Below are 21,584 nucleotides of genomic sequence, written 5' to 3'. Positions count from 1 at the left end.
AAGGCAAAGTCACAGGGTCGTAGGGCTTTCAAGGACTTCCCAGAGCGGTTTATGTCCTAGTTGGGAACATTAAACATGAAATAATATTAAATAACTTTCCGCTGACAGTGAGACACGATCAATAATAGTGTACGGTTAATCTTTAGTAAGGTTCATTCCTCTTAATTATAATGGATTCTCACATGACCTTGTTAATTAATTAAGTATTAGTGTCACAGGCGGACCTTCACTGTCTACATTCGTGAGGTCACAGGATCGTGAGATCATAGGGACACTTGACTCTATTTCGTACTTTTTGCATTAATCCCTATGTTATTCGACGTCAGATTTAATTTTCAACTTCTTGAGCAACGTACTGCACCTTTCTTTTTCCACAGTTCATGGTCTGGGCCTGCGCTGCCGCACACACGTGTTCACCTGTTGAAAACATACATATGGTGTTGTTGTTGTTGTTGGACTACAACAAGCTGTATTCGTGTTTATCATCGATAGCGACAAGTGCTTCATAATTGCTAGAAATCCCATATATAGTCTTTTCATCCGGTTTAGAGCAGGACTAAAGTTGTCCACTAGAGAGCAGCAAGAGACTTAATATCTTTCTCTTTATTGAGATGATGCATTCACAGGAACGTACGCTTCAAATAACCTTACAAAAAAACTTGAAACTATTCATTTAATGAGCCGACTTGTTACCATTTTAAAGACAATGATATTTATATATGTCCATCTATCAATCTATAGTTGTATATAATAATTTATTCAAAAACGGGTCATTCAATATATTTCTACGAAGCTTGACATCTTATTGACTTCCTGTTGTACTCAAGGCATCATTTTTTTCATAATAAGTAGGTGATTACATATTTAAGTCACCATTTTAGCACAACCTTTTTTCATACCTCAAGCCAAATCAAACAACATAACCGGAAGAAAACAATGTTCCTCATTTAACGCCATCTGTTAAATGTAATTATAATAATTTTCTTCAGGGGCCTTATGTATTGCCTGTTGTAAGATCCATGCTTAATGTGCCCACAACAATCACAGATGAGACTGTTTTGAAAAACACTGGCAGCACCTTTATCTCACATGAATGCTCACGTGATTGTAGTCTTTCTGACTTACAGCAGGAACCTGCACGTCAAGGCCACATCTCATCAACGTGGTTGAAACCCCCGGAGGAGCTGCTGTGATGGCACGCAGTCAGCGTCACACCTCAGAAGTCCTGCCATAGACCAACTGCTGAAGCTGCAGTAGGAGTAAACCGAGCCAACAGCCGATTTATCTAAAAAAACACACACTTTTGAGAGAGATGATGAAGTAAATCCTCCTGAAATGTTTTGTTTTACTACAAGCAGAGTGTTTGGTCCAGGTTTAGCAAAAAGCTTTCCTTGTGCCGCCATGGTTACTGTTGATGAAGATGTATTTTTACACGACTGGCGTTGTTGTCAGTGTTTGGTTGTAGGTGCATTTTAATTACAGTCACAGCACACTTGTGTTTCTAATTGCCACTTCAGCATCGTTGAAGGGGAGTATAAACGAGGACACCTTTTGTACAATGCCTTTGTTTTCTTTCAAAGAGAGTGCAGTATTCTTCAGTGTGGATTGCATGGGTGAATCTAAAGAAATGATTCAGACAAAAATCTTGAGAAAGAAGTGTTGAGTGACTTTTATTTTAAAAGAACTGCAATAAATTCCATTTAGGTAATGTGATTTAATAGAATCGTTAGCTATTAGCTGCAGGCTCAGCCCTCCTAATGTTGCTCAACGTCCAAGAGGAGATAGAATTCTGTATCGATCGCCTGCAAAACCTTCAGAGGGCGCTGGCTCATATGATCAAACTCACACATGTATTTAATTTACACCCTGGGAAAGATCAATAATGAGGATGAAAGTCTTCACCGTGAAGTCCATCAGTCCATATGGACACCAACTGCACAATCCAGCGGTTTGTTTGGGTGAACAAAACAGAAGGGATATCTCACTCTTAGAGAGTTCCCCAGCTTTCAGTGTTCCTCACATGCGTGTCATCCCCTCTGGACCGACACATCCCACAGCTGCAGCATTGAACAAGTGAAGACTTCACACTCCCAGTCCTGCTTTAAGCTGATATGAGAGGAAAAGCCTCTTGCTCTGCAGACTCGTCTCGAACAAACATATTTATTTTTACATGGAAGCTCACTTCTCAAGGCGCGTGTGGAAAGAAGAAACAAGCCAATACTTGAATGTCTAAATCAAAAGTCAGTCATTTTCTTCTCCATCTCCAAATCTAGCTCTGTTTGGGTAACAAATATATTGGTTGATCATCATAATATAAGTACAGTGTGATGGTCCATTCCATCAGCCCATCATTCAATGGAGATCTGCTTTAAAAAAAAACGTCAGCCTTCCAAACCATTAAAATACAATATAATTATAATGTTAATTATGCGTAGCGAGTGACAAGTCTCCTGCTATGCTACATATCTACCCCCCAGTGCATAGTACACACACCTCGTGTGGTGAACTAATGGCTGAAACAGCCCAGCTGTTCTCCCCCAGGACACATTCTCACACCCAGTGGGCTTAAATAGTCCTTAAAGGGACCAATCACAGCGCGCCTTCAGCAGAGATGCGCCATGCAGTCCAAGCGCACTGATCTCAACCCCGACTGGACAACTGTGGAGCCGCGACGCACCCACGCGCAATTCCAAATGCGACACACAACTCGTCGGACTGGACCTGACTGCGGATTTAGACGCAGATAAACTTTTTTGGACGTACGTTTTTTTGGGGGGTAATCTGCGTCATCCAGAGATCAATAATTGCGATTTGGAAAAAAATAAATAAATAAATGGGACAACAAAAACCGCGAAAAGAAGTTGAGTCCCTCCAGTTTGCGCGCGCGGTTCAGTTTGGGCAACTTTGTGCAGCGGTCCGTCCGATCCGCGTCGGTCCGCGCGGGCGCAGCAGCAGCACCAGAGGAGGAGGAGGAGGAGGAGGAGGAGGTGGCGGAGGCGGAGGTGGTGGAGGAGGCTGGATGTGGCAGGAGACGGGTCACTGAGCTGCAGCGAGACGGGTGCGAGTTTTCCCCAGTCCTCAACTCTCCAATGTCACCGGACAGGATGATGATCATCGGACTTCTGCTCGGTGCTTTCTCTTGTGGTAAGCGGCACGTCTCTCATTTACCAGCCGGGTTCCTGTTGGATGTAGAATACACGAGGCACCTTTTTGATTGTGTCTGTTAGATGCATAGTGTGGATTCCCTTTGTCTTGTGTCCCAGTGTCCAGAAAACGCACGTGTTAGTTATGCTTGTTGAATTTAGGAAGAATTAGATTAATACCAAGCGTCCTGCCCAGAGCTGTTAATATGCATTAGTAATGATAATGTTTCCTTATTATTCAGATTCTCCACAATTATGCTAAACACATCATAAAAATGTAACTCCTGTAAATTGTTTTCATATGTTTCTTTTTCAATATTTGCTCAGTTCAGCTCCTTGCATCAGACAAAGGGCAGGCTTGTTATTTAAAGACAAACATGGGACAGAGGAGAAGAAGACTGTGTGTGTTTAAGCATCCCATAAACCATTTACTATTCCAGGTTTGAACTTTTGAGAAGGCCCTCAACAAAGCATTAAGTGATCCATGAAATCAGCTACATTGCAGCAGCAGCCTCACATGTTTACATCTGGATGACATCATGGGTTCATGTCTGTTATTTCTGCCTTGGACTCCTTCCAAAAAGAGCTGTTCATCTCCCCAAATATTGATTAGATGGCCTCGGAATGTAGAAATACCTTTAGATGAAAGCATTTGAGCTGCCACATCTGTAAATCGTTGACATTTTACACAAGCTGTTTACTTGAAGTTTATCAGACAAAGGTTTTTTAATAATCCATAATTACCTGGCAGCATTAAAATTCATCAGTTTCAGGTGTTGCTCCTTTAAGTCTTTGTCTTTGGTGGTGATGAAATGGGGGAAAGAAGGTGATATTTGACACAGATTCCTCCGCTGCCACACGTGAACAAGCTCCTGCAAAATGAGTTATAATGATTAAAGTCAACAACTGTGACTGGCTAGATAAGACAACTCCCAGTGGAGCTGAACGCTTCTCCATCTGTGGTTATTGATATTGATTTGTGTCATTTTGGATCATGCCCAAGCGGTGTTTATCTATTTTTCTCATAATTGTAATGTGGTTGTGTATAGTTCACGTAACCGTATCCATTATACCAAATGAAACACAGCTCCCCTATACAGAATACAAATACTGATTATTTCAGAAGAGGAGTTGAATGCTCTGCTGCATCCAGTAAGTTTTCCGATGCTGCTCATTAGACATTAAATGATGAATGCTAAATGTCAAATCTCTCAGGCGCCCAGGTGGAATCACACCAAGAAAAACAGGTACTTTCAAGCACTATTTAGTTAAGCTTGAGTCACACATATCTGTGACGTGGATTTCTATCATTGTACTTGATTGCAACATCATTGATTGGGTTTTAATTTTGTTAATTGGGTTTTAAATTTGTTAATTTTATAGAATGGTGCAATCCAGAGCGAACTCCTGTGACTTTACTATTGTGTTATAGCGCTGCTTTATTTCTACATGGCAGTTTTATTCGGACAAATGGAGTGTCCTTGTTTAGGTGTGTATAAATAGTTCCTCTCAACTGCATTCCATGTCATATGCTACTATTTTTACTTTGAAATACATCTGTCCTCCTGCAATCTTAACAATGAGCGCTTATCAGTAACGTGTCTTCACAGTACTGAAACATCCCAAATGTAAGAGGAGAATTGCACCTGCTTGTTGAGATTACAGGTTTTCCAACTGCTCTGCGAACAAAAAGACCCATGTCTGCTTCATGACTCGTACAAAGAAAACACGAGCTGGATGTGTAAAAAAAAACAGATTCTATAATTCATAAACTGCCGTTTTGCCCGTTATGTGTCACTTGATTTCACCCAAAGCTCAAATTAATTGTTTGCATGCCTTGGTGCAATCATCCGTCTCTTTTTCCACATTCATAACGTTGGAACGTTGAGGCCTCTGACAAACAATGAAAATTGCCCTCTGACAATCAAGGGAAAGCAGGCTATTGTTGAATGGCATTAAACCCGACATTGACCCTTTTGCCCTTCGTGAAGATCGTTGTTTAAATCCCAGGACAGACGGCAACTGCTGCTATTTTTGTAGTTCATTTAGAGGACGCGATTGAGCCCATACCACGGTTGTCTTAAATTTATTACAGCTCAATTTCCAGCTGGGTAAAGTTACACGGGATTTATGTGGGCTCACATCCACATGCTCGAGGTGTCGTGAGAGTGTGACGTACACACTGTGTGCTGGGCTGAGCGCCCTCATGCACACAGGTTTATTCAAGCCGTGGTTTCTTTATCTTACCCGCTGTACCATAGGCTCTTTTTTTCCCCTCCCCTTCTGCTGAGGCAGTGTCTTTATGCACTCTGTGCCTGTAATTAAGTTTCATTTAGGACGACCGCAAGATTAAATTGGCTAGAAGCCCCGTGGATACATAAAACCCCCTCATAAAATACACTTTCTGATTAGCTAATCGTTTCGCATATTTGAAGTTTTTACTTTAAAGAAGGATTAAAATGAAGTGCAACTTACACATCGGAATGTGGTTTTCTGAGTGTCACCAGATTTCTGCGAAACTCTGCAGAAATCATGAAGGTTAATTTGTGAGATTCATGTGATTCATTGCTGCTGTACTTCTTTCTATATGAGCCCTGCTTCTTGATTGTCACATGCACACACTGGATGCCGCCGACAGAAACCAGCAGCCTGCTGGTCGCTAGGCCTCTTACTCTCCGGCCAACTGGCACATAATAATGTCAGACCGCACCATGTAGCGGGAGGCAGAAGCCTGAAATATTCACACTAGCCGACTGGCTGATGCAAGTCTTTTACCTGGAGTACAGAGGAGGGATGTTGCCTCCGTGATGTGGCTGCACAATCCTGCAGCTCAAGGCCTTTTACCCGCTGTGGACGCGCTGGAGTCGGTTCATTCAGAGCATAAAACAATCACGCAGTAGTGGAGTTGTCCCCTTTGGATGCTTGGTGTCAGAACACTTTAAATTTAATGAACAGGCTTCACTAAAACATGTCACACTTTTCTTTTCTTTTTTTTAGCATTTCAAGCTACTGTGCTATAACTAACATCCTGTTGTGCTGTTTAGAATTGTTGCTATTGGATTGACTTGTCCTTATCTCTGCTGTAAGCTATAGTAATGAGTACTGAAACAAGGATTGGACCCACTGTCTGCCTGTTGAGGAGGCAGCAGGATGGATGCAGTGATTTATTGTGAGTCCAAATGAAGCCATATGTCCAATCAGCCGGTAACGAGCAGCTGGAGACAGTGTCGCGTTCGCAATGAGGAATTAACAGGAAACAAAGGATTTCTTTTTAACCGAAACTCGCTTTTAACTAATTAACCACAATTTGACGGCCAACGTTAAGAGAAACCAGTGCTAAATGCCGGACGTCTATTTGTAGAGCTAACATATTGCTAGCACGTTGTGTTAAACGTCACTTGTCCTCACCGTGGTCTCCTCTTGCTACAAGCTAAAGGCTAAGCTAGTGACTCGGTGTAATGTTGAAACAAAACTCCTTCGGACATGTAATCACCAAAGAGGGAACCAAGGACGGCACGTGAGAGTAACACAAACATGCAAAGTAGATATTGTTTCTTTTTTACAGCTCGTAACGTTAGTTACGACACCAACGTTACCGTGGTTACCCCCGATTAGTCAAAGCGAACTCCCAGGTTAAGACAGTTTGTCTGTTCTTTAAATGTGCTTTTTAAAGAGACAAAAATAACTGCGATGAATGATATTAACATTTCAAGACCATTTTATGCTGCCGATGTAATGATAATACAATAGCACAAACGTTTTGTAGAGGATTCTTCTAATTATCATGATGAAAGTTTGGCTCAACTCCCCCCCGTAGGTGCTTCTGCCTTTAGCTAATGAGAAAGATTATCGCGCACAGAAATATCTGACTGAAGAGCGGCTAGTTTGCTGCCGATAATCGCAGGCCGCTTGAGAAAGCTTTTCCAACATGTGAAAAAGATTAGATTGAGACCAAATTAGCTGCTTAATTGCAGCAATTGGGCCATATTTACTGCTGTGTTTCTCTGAGGCGCCCGTCTCACCTGCTGTCCCTTTCTTAGCACCCTCCCACCTTCCTGCCTCTTCCACTTCTCCCTTTGTCCACTCTGCCTCCTCAGATGATAAATGGAAAATGCAGAGAGCCCTTTCAAAAAGGGTTGCGCAGTTACAGCGTGAGGTGCAGCGGCAAGACACAAAAACGTGGCTCATCGATGTGCCAAAAATATACATGTGACATTTGTTGTGCAAGCTTTAGCGACACTGCTAAGGATATTTCAGTTAGTGAACATTTTACAATGAATACATTTTCTCCGCACAAAAAGCCAAATGTAAAACAGTTTGCACCTATCACTGGTGTCACAGGTTAAACACAGTTGGCTCAATCTCAGTCTATTGAGGGAGTGCTTTGTCTGTAATGTCAACATTCAGACGCCTGTGACGTCCAATCAAATGTACGGCCTGCATGTTTCAGAAACGTAAACCTGAAAGACACTTTAGACTCACTCTTAGACATGTTCGGTAACCACCGGTAGGACGCACCTGGTCACACACAGAACTTCGACCAGCTGTCAGTCCGTTCTCACAGAGAGCCTTTCGTGGCTCTCTTTCAATGAATTTAGAGATCCACTGAAGAGCTGCAACCTGATTGAAGACAGCCTGAGGGACCCGCCCAACGGTCACGGTGAATCGGGCAAAATGGCACAAACAGGTTCCTGCAAAAGTGAACTGAGTCGCCATCACTCCCACGTCCTCTCTTGTGGCTGCGCGGCGGTTTTGGATGCGCTGTCGGTTTGTCGCCCCCCCCCCCCCCCCCCGTGACCGAGCAGAGTGAACGCTGTCAGGCTGAAATGGGTTCCCCAGACACATCCAAACCAGCGCTCACGACAGGTGACAGCTTCTACAAAGGGTAGTCAACGCTCAACCGCTGACGTTGATTTACGGTTTGTAACCCAGGTGCATTTACGACCTTTCTATATTAACAACCACTGAACCAATTGGGCTGCACAGACTGTGTGTCTGTGTGTGTTTCCAACAGTTTCATTCCCAAAGCAAGTGACCTCTTAACTTTTCAAGTGAGAATTGATGCCTCACCTGATCGACTTTGGCGATCAAAAAATGTTCATATTGACGACAAACTGGCTCCATCCAGTGGTTGGCTTCCCTTGTTCTCTGTGCCCCCTCGACCCCGGCGAGGCCCCTCTGTGTCCGAGGCCTGCTGGACGGGTCACACCAGCGGAACCACAACAGAACCAAACGATTGCTGCAGTACCTGCACAGCCTGTTTGCACATGTTCCACAGTAGCAATAGCTTGTGCAAATTGAGGAGCAAAAAAGAACGTTATTTTTCTTTTTTGCTGCCACTTCAATATCAGTGTGTGTGTGTGAAGCTCATCTTCAGCCTTTGGCTGCGAGGCTGCTTTGCATCTCAGCCGGTGTCGCAGTGTTAAATGAAATTATAGCTCTAAGGGGAGACAGGGCATGAAGTTGTTCTTTGAAATGGACTTCGTATAGAAGTTTAATCGTATTTTGTGCTTGACCTGGTTATTGAGTGAGACTGTACAGTCTGCGCGGGCTTCTCTTAAACATCGTCGTGTTACTGCGACCGTCAGGGTGCCCCCGATGTGAAGAAGACTGTGGGAGCCGCAGGGGGGAATAGTCGCATGAAGTGCGAGACTCGATCATTTGGGGAAGAATCGGACGCGGAGGGTAATGAAATCCGAGAGGCTCATCAGCATGGAGAAGTCGAGGAGGAAGGGAATTTACAAAAATGAGATTAACTAGAGGCTCCTCCCAGAGATATTTGGAATCTTTTTTGCACAATAAACAGCTGCGCAGGTTTTCTGTCCAGAATGCTGAAGAGGTCTGAAGAGGCTGTAATGTGCCCTGAAATAGGATGTAAAGAAGAGGCAACTCACTGGCATTGAGGTTGTTTTGATAAATCAGACAGAACTCGTCCTCTTTCCTTAAAAAGAGCTGCTCGACCGAGGTTGGAATTCTTCCATAATGTGCACAAACTGTTAAGCATATGGTCGCTGTTGATAGAAAGTTTAACGTTAGAAGACGATGAGCCGATTGGTGGGAAAGTGACAAATCCGTCGCTCAGCAGAAATGACTGTCGGTAAGGGCCCACACAGGCTTTAATGTGCACAGCTGTGTCTGTCCCGAGGAAACCCCTCCGTCCGCCCCCACCAGCTTGTTCCACCACCCATTAGGATTCAATCAAAACCAGCAATCCAAAATATCTAAAATACCCGGAGTCACTGCAGAGAAACGCTAATGGCACAAGATGGCTCAGTGTTATTAATCAAACTGTGGGAAATACAGACATTTACATTTCTGGAAAGAGAAGGGGGGGGGGGGGGTGAGGGGTCAATCCCTTTGTCAGTTTTTTTTTGAAGGGGTTTATTTTTAGAATTGGACGTCATCTACTAGCCGCTGTTGCAAATGTTTCAAAAGACCCCCCCCATTCGCCATCTGCTCTCTCCAACTTTAAAGAAATATATATTTATTGAATGGCTTGAATCATTATTTTGGCAGGATAATCATTGTTCTGACTTACCGTCATGTGCTCTAGTGACTGCTTCCCGTGTGTTGTGTCCAACGCTTTCCACTGTGGCCCCGTAAGGTAAATTAGCGCTCACATTAGCAGTCAGTTAACTGCACAGTTTACTGACAGTCAAAGATATTCACACTAATCGGGATAATATATTTATATATATATATATATGTATATGTATATATACAAGCTGAAATGCTTTTCTTGATTCAGTGATTGACAGTTTGTCGCTTTCTGTCCTCTTCTTGACTTATCTTCCCAGCCGCACTTTGAATCAGACAGTCCGTGGCCGTTTTTTATTTTTATGTGGACACACAGGGAAGATTAATTAATGTAAGAAGTAACGAAGAAGTCTCCGTTCTCACCTTCTCTCCCTCGTGTCGCTTTGCTCCTTTTTTCCTCCTGAGCCTTCTGTCGAGACGAGTCTCCCATCACGCTCTCCTCTCAAGCAAAATGAGGCCTCGCTACCTGCCTCGCGTGTTTGCGAAAGGTGAAATTCGGTCCAATCGTTTCACCCCCGCCCCCCCCCACCCCCCCGAATGTCGGCGCGCGTGGTTCGGCGTTTATGGCGCCGGCCTTCATCAGCTGCGCCTCACTGGTTCTATTAATCTCCCCGGTGAGAAATCAATAGGGCGCAATATGGCGCACGCATCGCCGTGGTCCATCTCTCTTCTCTCCCGTTTGCCTTTTCCTCAAACACACACACAGTCCGGTTCCCTCAACCCAGACTTTTACTTTGTTTAGGATTCTTTTGTTTCATCTCTCTCAGCATAATGTGAGCTCTCTGCCGCTTGATGATCATTTTGACATATTTTCAGCCCGTCCGCTCGTCAAAGTTTAACAGAGCTGCTCTGCACTCTATAAAGATTTGGTTATATGATTAGGTGTGTGTGTGTGTGTGTGTGTGTGTGTTTTGCTTACATAGACAAGCTCTCGGATACTAAAAGTGCTGATAGTCTCTATCGATGGGAAGCCAAAGGCAGCAAACACTGAGAACTAATAATGATTGAGCCTTTTACCACCCAAACCGGTTACATAAAGCTGTAAACATGGCAAAACGTTATTTTTTACCACTATAATTGTCAATGTCTGATAATGAATAGGTGGGCAGGTAATCACACTGTTGCATACCTTGTGGCGGGGGGGGTCGGTGACTGTGAACATGACTCATTGCCTTGTGCGTTAGTCGTGCTTTGTTTCCTCCCCCGCGCCTCCCTTTCGGAGTCACTGCAGGAGCCGACGGAGCGCGGCCTCTGCTTATGATACGTCCCGTGCCAGAGTGAGACACGGACCTCGTGCGGCGTCTGAGATTGCGAAAAACGTGTCGCCAGGCAGCAGGAGTTTAATCGAAGTGTGTGACCAATCCAACACGATGCTGCTGTGTGTGTTTGTGTGATGTACATGTTAATGTACTCATTCGACCACGTGAGGGTAAAACAGGTGCAGAAATTTGTTTACAAAGTTTTTGCAGTTAACAACACAATATTGGAAATGAGCAAGATACCGCTAAGAAATGTGTGCAAATTGCCAATTCAAATGATTTTCCTTTTTCTAGAATCACAGTGCAATTTGCCAGCAATTTGTCCGATTTGAGAAATTCATTTCACAAAGGCTGACAAAGGCTTACTGTTCTTTTTTCTCTCGTCTCCCTCGAGCTGCCGGTGGCCTTCCAGCATTGTGTTTCTAATGCAGCAACAATCAGTGTTTCGGACATTATCCATCATTTTTCACAGATTCCAGACACAACATTACCAATCACAACACTCTTAATGCTTAATCGCTGTGGACTAACATGTTTGTTTTTCTACTGAACGGACACGTGTTCTGTGATATGCAACATATTTGTTCTTAATGACCCTTTTATAACTTAATGCTATGGTGCCTTTTAAATACTTAAATCCTGCTGATTCATTTCTCCAATGTTGTCAAGGGGGGAAACAATATTTGAGTTAAAGTCACTGCCTTAATGTGATATCCAGAGAGAGTCTCTGTTGAAAGAGGAAATTAAACAAAAGCAAGTTTGGTGGGAAATAAGTGAACGGTGATGGAGATTGTGTCTCACACTGGTGAAAAGCTTGTTCCAGGGGAAGTGGCAGAAGTTTGGACCCCAGCAGTGCCTTTTGACAACAAATCCAGCACAAGCTCTTAAGATGCCAAATATGTCACGATTAAAATTCCCAAGTAGGAAGTACTCCAGTGAAAATTGGGGTACATTTATAGACACGTGAAAAGCATCGGTCTTTGTTTGGTATCATTGAAAGGAAAGTTAGCCTTTGTTGTTTCTTTAATTTAAAGGTTTCTATTATTTTTTCTTGCATCAACACATGTGCAGAATATCTTTTAGGGATGAAATGGCCTGACAAGCGTGTTTACCACCGAGTCCACCAGCGTCCCTCGTCATGTCGTTTTTATATACGCTAGTAGACTGATTCAGTCTTAGCAGCATATTTGACCTCTATGGAAATACAGACAACAAAGGGCTGGACTTACACTAAAGGACCTGGAAAAGGAGTCCCCACACTAAAACGATGGATGAAGACCTATAAAAGCACTATTTTTTAAATTGTTTGTGGTTCAACTATTGAGAGGAAGGTCAGAGATGCAGGAAGGAGGAGAGGTTTGAAACTCCACAGGAGAAAATGTAAGGTTGCATTTGTGGAGCTCATAGATCCAGGAGCATTGAGGCATATGTTAAAAAAGAGGAGGCATTTGGAGAATTTTTAAAAGCTTTGATTGCCATTTGACCCTCATCAGTGATGCCGTTGGGACACTGTGCTGAAAAAAACACATTTTGCATTTATGCAAGGGCAAAGGTGAATTGTAAGACTGCATATGAAATAAAAATATTAGAAGATAATTTAACTAGGAGTCCCAATGAGAAAATGAAGAAACAATTATAAAAGAATTACAAGCCTGCCGTAACCCTTTAGTGTTAAAATGTCCAAGAGACTCCTGTTATTTTTATGAGAAACATTGAGGTTTCGCCCACGTTGCTCCTCTATTACACCCGTGTGCTTTTTAAAATGTAATCCTCTTCCTTGGATAATAAAGGAAGCCGTAGCGCAGCGGAGGGTCCATCAAGCGCACTCACCTTGCTCTGTTGTCTTAATTACAGCCTATTTAGCGTACGGACTAATGCTGGATAATGTGACCACGAGCCTGGACGCTTTGCACGCTGCAGCCGAGCGCACGCTGCCATGTTAACGTTGAGGGCCGCCACTGACGATGTCAACGTCTCCTCCAGGAAGTGAGCCGGTCGCTGCCTCCTGGGACTGCCTGGTGGCGGAGCAGAGCTGCGTCCAGGAGCAGTCCTGCACGGCGCTCTATCGGCTGCTGGAGTACTGCGCGGCCGAGGAGGCCGTGTCGCCCCTCGGCCGGGACGCCCGCTTGGAGTGCCTGGAGGCGCAGAACTCCCTGCAGCAGTACCGCCCCCTTCAAGTCTGCAAATGCCAGCGTGGCTCCCGCAGAGAGGAGCACTGCCTCCGGGTGTACTGGACTGTGAGGTTTGCAGGTGGGTTCCAGCAGCGGCACCTACACGTGCTCGAATTCTCAGCCGAAAACAATCCGCGTGACACTGCCGCTTTTATGGGTTTCAGCGTATGACGAGTACGATGTGTCCCCGTATGAAGAGCTGGAGTTGAATCTGGTGAGAAATATCGAGATGTCACGTATGGCCTCCATCATGTCAGGTAACTGCTCTGATCGCACAATCCATGGCGCCCAAATCGCCCAAGGTTTGCGTCTGCCGCCGTGTCTTACTGTTTTTCCTCCTGACGACCCCCCCCCCCCCCCCCCAGCTTCCTCTCTATCCGTCGACGGCCCGAATCAGTGTCTAAAGGCGGCGCAGGACTGCGGCCTGTACGAGAAATGCGGCTCCCTGCGGTCGGAGTACGTCGTCGCCTGCACCAAGCGGTCGACGGCGTCCGACAACGCGTGCAACCGCCAGAAGTGCCACAGAGCCCTGCGGCGATTCCTGGAGCGCGTGCCGGAGGAGTACAGCTTCGGCCTGCTCTTCTGCCCCTGCTCGGACACGCTGTGCGGCGAGCGTCGGAGGAAGACCATCGTCCCGTCGTGTTCCTATGAGGAGAACGGGCGAGGGGAGGAGAGGGTGGGCAAGCCAAACTGCCTCAGTCTGCAGAACTACTGCTCCAGAGACGAGCTGTGTAGGTGAGACAGATGTTTGGGTGTGAAGATGCAGTACATTAAGCGCCATTAATAGGGTCGGTGATGCCTTACTAAACTGTTTTAAAATGTTTAGGGCCATATCTCAACGATTCAATAGAATAAAATGAGGTGAGGACATTTTGGAAAAAGACCTGGATGTGAACTGCTTTGTGCAGGAGACATAATTCTCGCTGCATTATGTTTCCAGAGAGAAGTGGATTGTGTTATTGAACTATAATAACACCCTTATGGCGCACGGAGTAGAGAGGGTGTGCCGGGAACCGCAAGCTTGGCGGTTTGAATCCCGGCTGCTCCTGCGTCCCTGAGCAACACACCCAACCCTAACTGCTCCCCAGGCAGAATGTAGAACCACGGGTTAAAAAAGCTAAATGACATGTAATGCGTAATGTAATAACAACGCAAGTACTCAACTATTACTGCTATTGAACTATTTCTCAGTTTTGTTTTCTTGTACTCTCACACTATTTTGTTGTTTGTGTTGTTTGTCTCAGCTTGGCTCCGACTCCCGGAATAAAATGATCAAATTGTCGGATTTGTGTGTGCGTGTTTCAGATCCAGGTTTGCTGATTTCCAACACAACTGCCAGCCCTCCCCTGTGTCTGCTTCTGGCTGTGTGCGAGACAGCAGAGCCATGTGCCTGAAAGCCTACGCTGGACTCATAGGTGAGACGGAAAAAACACATTTCAGAGGTAAAAGAGGCTGAAAGAGGGAATAGTTTTGAAAAATATTTACCAAAAGATTCGTTATTGAAAAAAACATCAGTAGCTGTCTAACGGGGATATTTGGCTTGCATTATATTCACTCTGTAGCACAAAGGAACTCCGGGGTTTATAAAGGTTCAACTGTAAAAGCGGCTGCTCTTTTGATCCAGTCAGCCTCGTTTTTAAAAAACATATTCAAAAGCTTGCATTCCCTGCATCTCCACAAAATGATCCAGGTTATATTATTTCCATATATTATGTCACTATTTAGTGACATCGCGCCCCCGGGGGGGACTAATATTGTTATTAGACGGCATGTTACCTAAAAATGAAAAACCTCTGCCCGAGGGACATATATTATGTTCAAAGTTTAAAAAAAGTTTCTCCTTTTTGTCCTCTTTCTCTACGCAGGCACCATCATGACTCCCAACTACGTGAGCAACAGCAGCACAGACGTGTCTCAGTGGTGCACGTGTGACGGCAGCGGCAACGAATGGCAGGCCTGCCAGCGCATCCTGCACTTGTTCAGCAGCAACACGTGCCTGCGTGAGTAGAATGTCACCATGGTTACGGCATGATATGTACAAAAAAAAACAGGGAGTCCTACGTGATATGTGCAGCTTGCAGGGTAAAAGCGGTTCCAAGCTAGAATTATTTAATTTCCCTTTCAACTACAGCAGAAGATAATTGCACCTTTAGTGTTAGTGCCTGTTTCATCTTGCTGTTTTTAATCTGCAGTGAAGTGAACCCAAATAGACCATTTAGCCGAGTTCAGGAGTTCAATTGGATTTAAAAGTGATTATATTTTCATTGTTGTATTATTGCATAAAACCTGCCGCAATAAATTCACAGCGATTCCAAAAACAAAAAGAGTAAAAAAAAAAATATATATATATATATATATATATATATGCATATATATATTTATCTAAAAAGCTATTATGAGCTACTAAAGAAGTAAAAACAATAGATGATTATTAAAAATGGTAAAGATGATTTGAAATCATAATTCTCTCATGAATGTTGGTCAGTTCAGTAATGTTCTAACTGAAAGAATCAATCTGGGTACTAATTTGAGGTCAAATATTTCCAAACTGAACTCATCTATAATAACTATCAGTTCTTCCCGTGTCAAGATAATGACAGAAGAAACCTTTTAGAGAACTAAATAAATATGGAGATCATGCTCAAATTGAGCATTCGATAATGTGCATTAATGCAGAATTCAAACGAGGTTGGTCGTAATTGACTATTCAGAGGGCAAAGCATTGAACCATATTGTTTTCCTTTTACCATATGAAAAAGTAAATGTCAAGTGACATTCTCCGTTGTGTCTGGATGGCTGCCAAATGGAAACCCGATTTCCAAGTTCTGTGGAGTCAATGAATCCTTTCTCCAAATGTGGCAAACCTAAAGAGGCTTCTCGTAGAATTTTATAGCAGCACTGTTTGTGTATAAAATCAACTGTTACTGTATTAAGTGCTCACAGTAAAGTAAGAATTGGTGCGTTAAGACTAAAAGTCTCAAGGAGGACTAAAGGAATCTCTGGACAGTGGAGAGAACGTAAACCCCACCAAAATGACTCCTTATCAAATCAGGGTTACCAGAGGTAACAAAATCCATCCAGTGGGGGAAAAAAAGGATGTGTGTTACAAATTGAATGGCAATCCTATCAAGATAAATCCTTCCCAACCAAAGTGGTGGGCTGGCTGACCCCCCAAAAACCGCCATCCCGAGGCGCATGACACTCCAGTGGCTTCGCAGTTTCATTCCAATCAATAATCTCAAATGTATTTTGCTCGATCATGCAGAACAATAACCGATTCGTTGGCTCCGAGAAGCTTTCGAAAGTCACTTGTAATGCCGCGGCGATGCTCGGCGCGGGAACAGCAATGTGAACGTCGTGAAGATGGGCCCCTGCTGGTTGTGTTTCAGGCAGTGGCATCAGCTCCATGGGGATCCCTGCACCTCCTCCCGTGGAAAACACTCCCGCGCCGGCTTCCCAGCCCCCCCCGCGCCTCCACCAGGAGAGGGGCCGCGTTAACACCCTGCCCGAATTCAACAGTGTAAGCGCTCTCTACTTCTTTGCCGTCTCTCACCGTATGCCGGCGTTGGGCTCTTGCTACGAGGCGAATTGAAACAGTTTGACTGAGTATTATCAGGTGGTAACACACGAGTACCAGCAGCAGACGCCCCCCGCTCAACCCTCTCAGATTAGCCCGAGGTGTTTGTAGTATCGGTCCTTACTGTTAATATTCACGAATGCACACCCGGCTGCTCCGTATTCTCACCATTGTAATCCTCCTCAAACCGTCGCTCGCTCCCTCACAGCACTGACACCCCGCCACCGGCCGCATAAATACAGATTACTAAAGATGATGCATTAGAGGTTCAACATTTCTGAATAACACTGATTATGCAAAAACGGGAACACGTATTGTAAAAAACACTTTTCTCTGAGATGATGTCATTGCCTTCCATTTGATTTGAGAAAAAAAGCACTGTGTTAATTGCCCGTTACTGTAAAACGTGAGGAATTGAGAATAGTTACAGAAAGAGGAATTGTTATGCTGGAGGAGTCTCAGAAGGGAGAAACAACAAGTGTTCTCCTCAAAGTGTTGAATCAATAAAAAAAATTCAAGATCAGAGATAAAGGCTCTGTGTGTTTTCACCACACACCATCAGCCTGCCTGTCTGTGTATTCACAGCGTGGAGGACTATTTCAAAGCAGTTATTAGAAGAATATGTGGACTTTAAAACCTTTCAACAGTGGGATGCTGATCAATCAAAGTGCAGATGCTGAAGGAAGAAAGAAACACTCTAAATCCAACTCTGTGCTCTATTATTTAAATAAATAACTCACACCTTTATATTATCTCACTATTTACACCTTTAAACAAAACAACAGTGTGAGAGCTAAAGAGCAACTGTTGTTTTCTGCAATAATATCATTTTCACGGAAATGTAGGTCATTTATTTTCTCAAAATCTCATTAACTAGAAGTGGTTTTGACATTAATATTCAGAATGCGGATTTTGTCAGATTGCGGGTGTAACGTGATGTTTTGCAGGTAAACAAGTAGTCAGTTTGTTTCTCATGTTAATCATGTTTGCCTTTGAAAGTTGCTGCTAACCATAGTTTGTCTGTTTAGACCACATCAAATCAAGACGTCATTAGCTACTCCTGTTTCATGCACACCGGAAACGTCTTTATATTGTGTTCTGTCAGCTGCCAAACCTCCAACACTTATTCTGGTGGATCGTTTTGGGCCAAGTAACCATCAGGTGGACGTCGGTGTTGTAGATCTTGGATTTCTAGAGCTCTCTTAGTCACTGATCCATGCTTTAATAAATCAGGCTCGCTGTATGATATATAGGAAATGTAAGACGTGGTTTGCAGATATCAGCATCACTTACTTTTAGAATCTGGAGGCCTGTAAGGTCACTAATAAACACGTGATTCTTTCATCTGACACCAATACACGGAATGCTACAGGTGAATACATGAATACGTGAAATCAACACCTGAAAAACAAGATTCAAAACAAGCTTAGTCATCAAAGTGCTCAATCAGCTGCTCTTTGGCACAGCGTGGAATGTGACAAAAGCGGCACGTGTTTCTTTTCTCAGTCGGTCCTCTTTTTTAAACTCTTGAAATAACAGCTTTCCTGCTTGTTTGAGTATTTATGCTCTGTAGTTAAAACTTGTGGACTTTCTCTTCCCCTCCGCGCTCTACCACTTCGGTTAATTGGAAGAATCGCTCTTTTGCAGATGGAGGACGCCGATGAAGAGGAGCGGAAGGAGGAGGAGGAGGAGGAGGAGGAGGAGGAAGGCGGGGAAGAATTTGACATCATCCCTGCGTATTCGGAGAAGAACTCTAACACTGAATCGGGGGCCAGGGGGAGCAAAAATGGAGCAGGTGGCCCAGCAGTGCCGGTGTTAACATTGCTGCTCACCATCCTGCACTGGCATTGTTGGAGCCACTGAAGCCTCCATCTCATTCTCCGCTCACCGCTTTCCTTTTGTTTTTGTCATCTTCAAACCCCCCCCCCCCCCCCCCCCCGATCCCTCCCTACTCGTTGTTCTAATTCTGCTTCTGATATCGCTGCCTCCCCGAGAGTTAAAAAGATATCAGCCAGTCCCGCAGTAGCCGCCGCGGCGTCTTTTGCTCAAGTCCTCTCCTGCCCCCAAAAAAACGCAGGGCACAACGCGAGCGGATACAGGAGCTGCTCATCTGCAGCCTCTGGAATTCCATTTCATGACTCGCGTCCCGCCGCTGCTGGCCCCCTTCGGCTCTTCCTCTCGCGGCGTCGCACTTATACGGTCGGGTGAGATTATCCACTTTACCGAAAGCTACTCAGAAAACGGCACCACACTTGAACTGATTTGTGCCGTTTGGAGGAGAAAGGCGAGTTTTTTAACAGACGCGCCTTCAAAAGAGAGAGACGAGATACGAACGCAGCGGGTTGTCGCATTAACGCGCCTCCTTCTCACTTTTATTCGCCAAAAAAAAGCAGAGTGCAACAGTCGTTTCTGCTCTGCTTCTTTTGTTAACATGCCACTTAGTATTATTCCTGCCAGGCTGAGTGACTGAGAATTCAACCATGGACAAAAGTAATGAGATCAAATTCTATTGTAGAAATGACGTGCGGGGAAAGAAAAAAAAGCAACGTGAGCAATTACAGCACAATTCAAATAGCTCAGCATGCAGGGAGAGTCTGGCGTAAGGCTCAGGGGAGGAAATAGCCAATTTACCGCTGTCATACCCTCTCGCTTTTTTCTCATCCTTAGGAGGTGTGTTTTAGTGCTTTAGATGTTGTGGGAGCGAGATGCGCTGAAAGGGATGGACACGGCAGGCTCCAGAGCACATTGAGCCATTCTCCGCCTGAAATAGCTTGTGCTGATGTTAATGATTTTTCCTTTTATCACACGGCTCATTTTCCTGTGAAATTATGCAGCTGCGGGGACGTAGGTGAAGAAAAGTACAGTGAAGTTTTTTTTTTTTGCAGGGGAATGAACTCATTTAATTTGAGGATGAGCATCGAGAGATAATCCGTCTGAGCTCTGAAGGGAAAAGTTTCTCACATCGCTTTATGGGACACAAACGACTAAACCACCACAAGGTGGTTGTGTGTGCATCTCTCTCTAATTCTGACTTTACATTATCAAAATGCGTTGTTTTACACCCCTCCTTGATTGACTGGCCCCCTCTTTCCGTATACTCCTAACTGGGCCCCAGCCACGCGGGGGCCACAAGTGGTCAGCGAGCGAGTGTGAAGCCTCTGCAGCAATGAGTCGTATAAGCGGGTGAAAAGCGTGAGCTCAGAAGACACGAAGCCTGGGTAAAGGCTTCAAGTCGGTGAGCAGGCATCAATGAATGTGAATATGTGTGAAACTCGATATGAAAAAAAAGGGAGATGGCGTGCAGTCCAGATGTGGGGGGGGGGTTAGCCAGTTGTGGGTTGTATTCATTCAAACATCCCAAGCAGTGGTTGTGGGAGACACGGCCGGCCCGAGACCACCACTCGACTGAGTGCACCTTTCTAGCTGTGCTTTTACGTTTAATTATAGGAGATCTAAAGGGAAAGTTTCAAAGACCTAGCTTTAAAAAAACAACATTCTCTGATGTTTGGATATCACCTGAGGAGGTAGAGACCTGGGCCTGTTTAAACCATCGTTAATTGGCATGGTAAAAATGGTAAAAACAGAATTGTACATGAAGAGTATGAGATTATATTTTGCAAACCCTTGATCCACGATAACTTCAAACTCTGGTTTGATGTTTAAAAGTCAAAGTAGGAGTCAAATGGATGTTGTAATGTGAGCACACCTGTAGTGGTGTTACCCATCTGGGGGGAAAATGACATCATGCAGGTTTTTTGTTGAGAAGCTGCAGGAAGCTTGGTGGATAAGGAAAAGCTCCGTGAACAAAGCTCTCAAGTATTTGAGAGGTAAAAAAAAAAAAGGGTGGTTTAGACAACCAGCCGGCAGTGACATGTGAAGCAAAAACCAGGGCATAGAAGAGACCTGTTGGTGGATAAACGTGCTCAATGAACATCATCTATCACTGTGAGTTTCTTGGTCATAAAGCATCACGTGAAAAGCATCCGGCGATAAGTGTTAAATTCACCCAGTGCGCTCCGGCCTTAATGACAGAATATGAGCTTACATGTATTTTCACATTGCAATTGGTTGGTTTATATTTGTAAAGTATGTAAAGCAAACATGTTAATTAAACAAGGCTTGCACTTTGTAAAGAGTTTTCAAAGATAAAAAGAGCTTATTGTCGATCCGTAAATTGTTGAATTCTTTAAAAATCGTTAAGAAAATATGTGAACATTCGCCATGTTAGACCATGTCGTATCTTTCTGTTGTACAGCACCATGTTTCACATGCTTGCTTTCTTTTAAAGACAAATCAAACGATCCTGACTTTCAAGTGTAGAACTGTGATTTTTGTGCCATAGCAGAACAGTGTGCCAATTTGGTAAAAGAAGAGTAAAAGTTACATTGAAAATGTTCACGTCTGACAAAAACAATTGCCTTTCAGTGACCAAGAAATGACTGTTGTGTATTAAAATCTGTCATTTTGAGCATTTTCTTCTTCTGGTGTGGTAGTGTTGCTGACCAATTTAATGTACATTTTGGTGCAAATAAGTGAGTTACATGCAGCTGGACTTTCATTTGCTTTAAATAAAAGCTGAATTGTGTCAAATCTACGATAAATAACAAGTCATTGGTTTTCTCCTGCCCACAGCTACTTTGGATAAACTCAACCAAGGTCTCATATTTGTATTCCACTTCCAACTGATGGTGATTACGGGGTCTTGAGGCTTCTACTTCCATAATCACGCTATTGTGGCAGCAACAAGCCACAGTTGGCTGATTTTCAGAAAACAAAGCGGCTGTAGTGGAAACTGGCTTCAGATTTGACTGTTATTATGAAAGAAGTCAGCATGAGGCCACTGGGACTCTGTTTTTATGTCCAAATTCAGCCAACTGTCTACAAAGTTAAGTTATGC

General features: G+C 44.0%; 1 protein-coding gene across 1 annotated transcript; it reads left to right on the top strand.

The window, feature by feature from the left end:
* Positions 1 to 1,653: 1,653 nt before the first annotated feature.
* On the top strand, positions 1,654 to 21,281 carry LOC120822246 (GDNF family receptor alpha-4). The gene is made up of 8 exons (XM_040181764.2): positions 1,654 to 3,144; positions 12,923 to 13,189; positions 13,275 to 13,367; positions 13,476 to 13,845; positions 14,416 to 14,525; positions 14,976 to 15,110; positions 16,500 to 16,630; positions 18,335 to 21,281. The coding sequence occupies exons 1-8, from the start codon at positions 3,090 to 3,092 to the stop codon at positions 18,548 to 18,550; spliced, it is 1,377 nt and encodes a 458-aa protein (XP_040037698.2). The 5' UTR covers positions 1,654 to 3,089; the 3' UTR covers positions 18,551 to 21,281.
* Positions 21,282 to 21,584: the final 303 nt, after the last annotated feature.

Source organism: Gasterosteus aculeatus, chromosome 7 (assembly GCF_964276395.1).
Source record: "Gasterosteus aculeatus chromosome 7, fGasAcu3.hap1.1, whole genome shotgun sequence".
Lineage (NCBI taxonomy): Eukaryota > Metazoa > Chordata > Actinopteri > Perciformes > Gasterosteidae > Gasterosteus > Gasterosteus aculeatus.
Note: the sequence above shows the minus strand (reverse complement) of the source record. Positions and strands in the feature narration are given on the sequence as shown.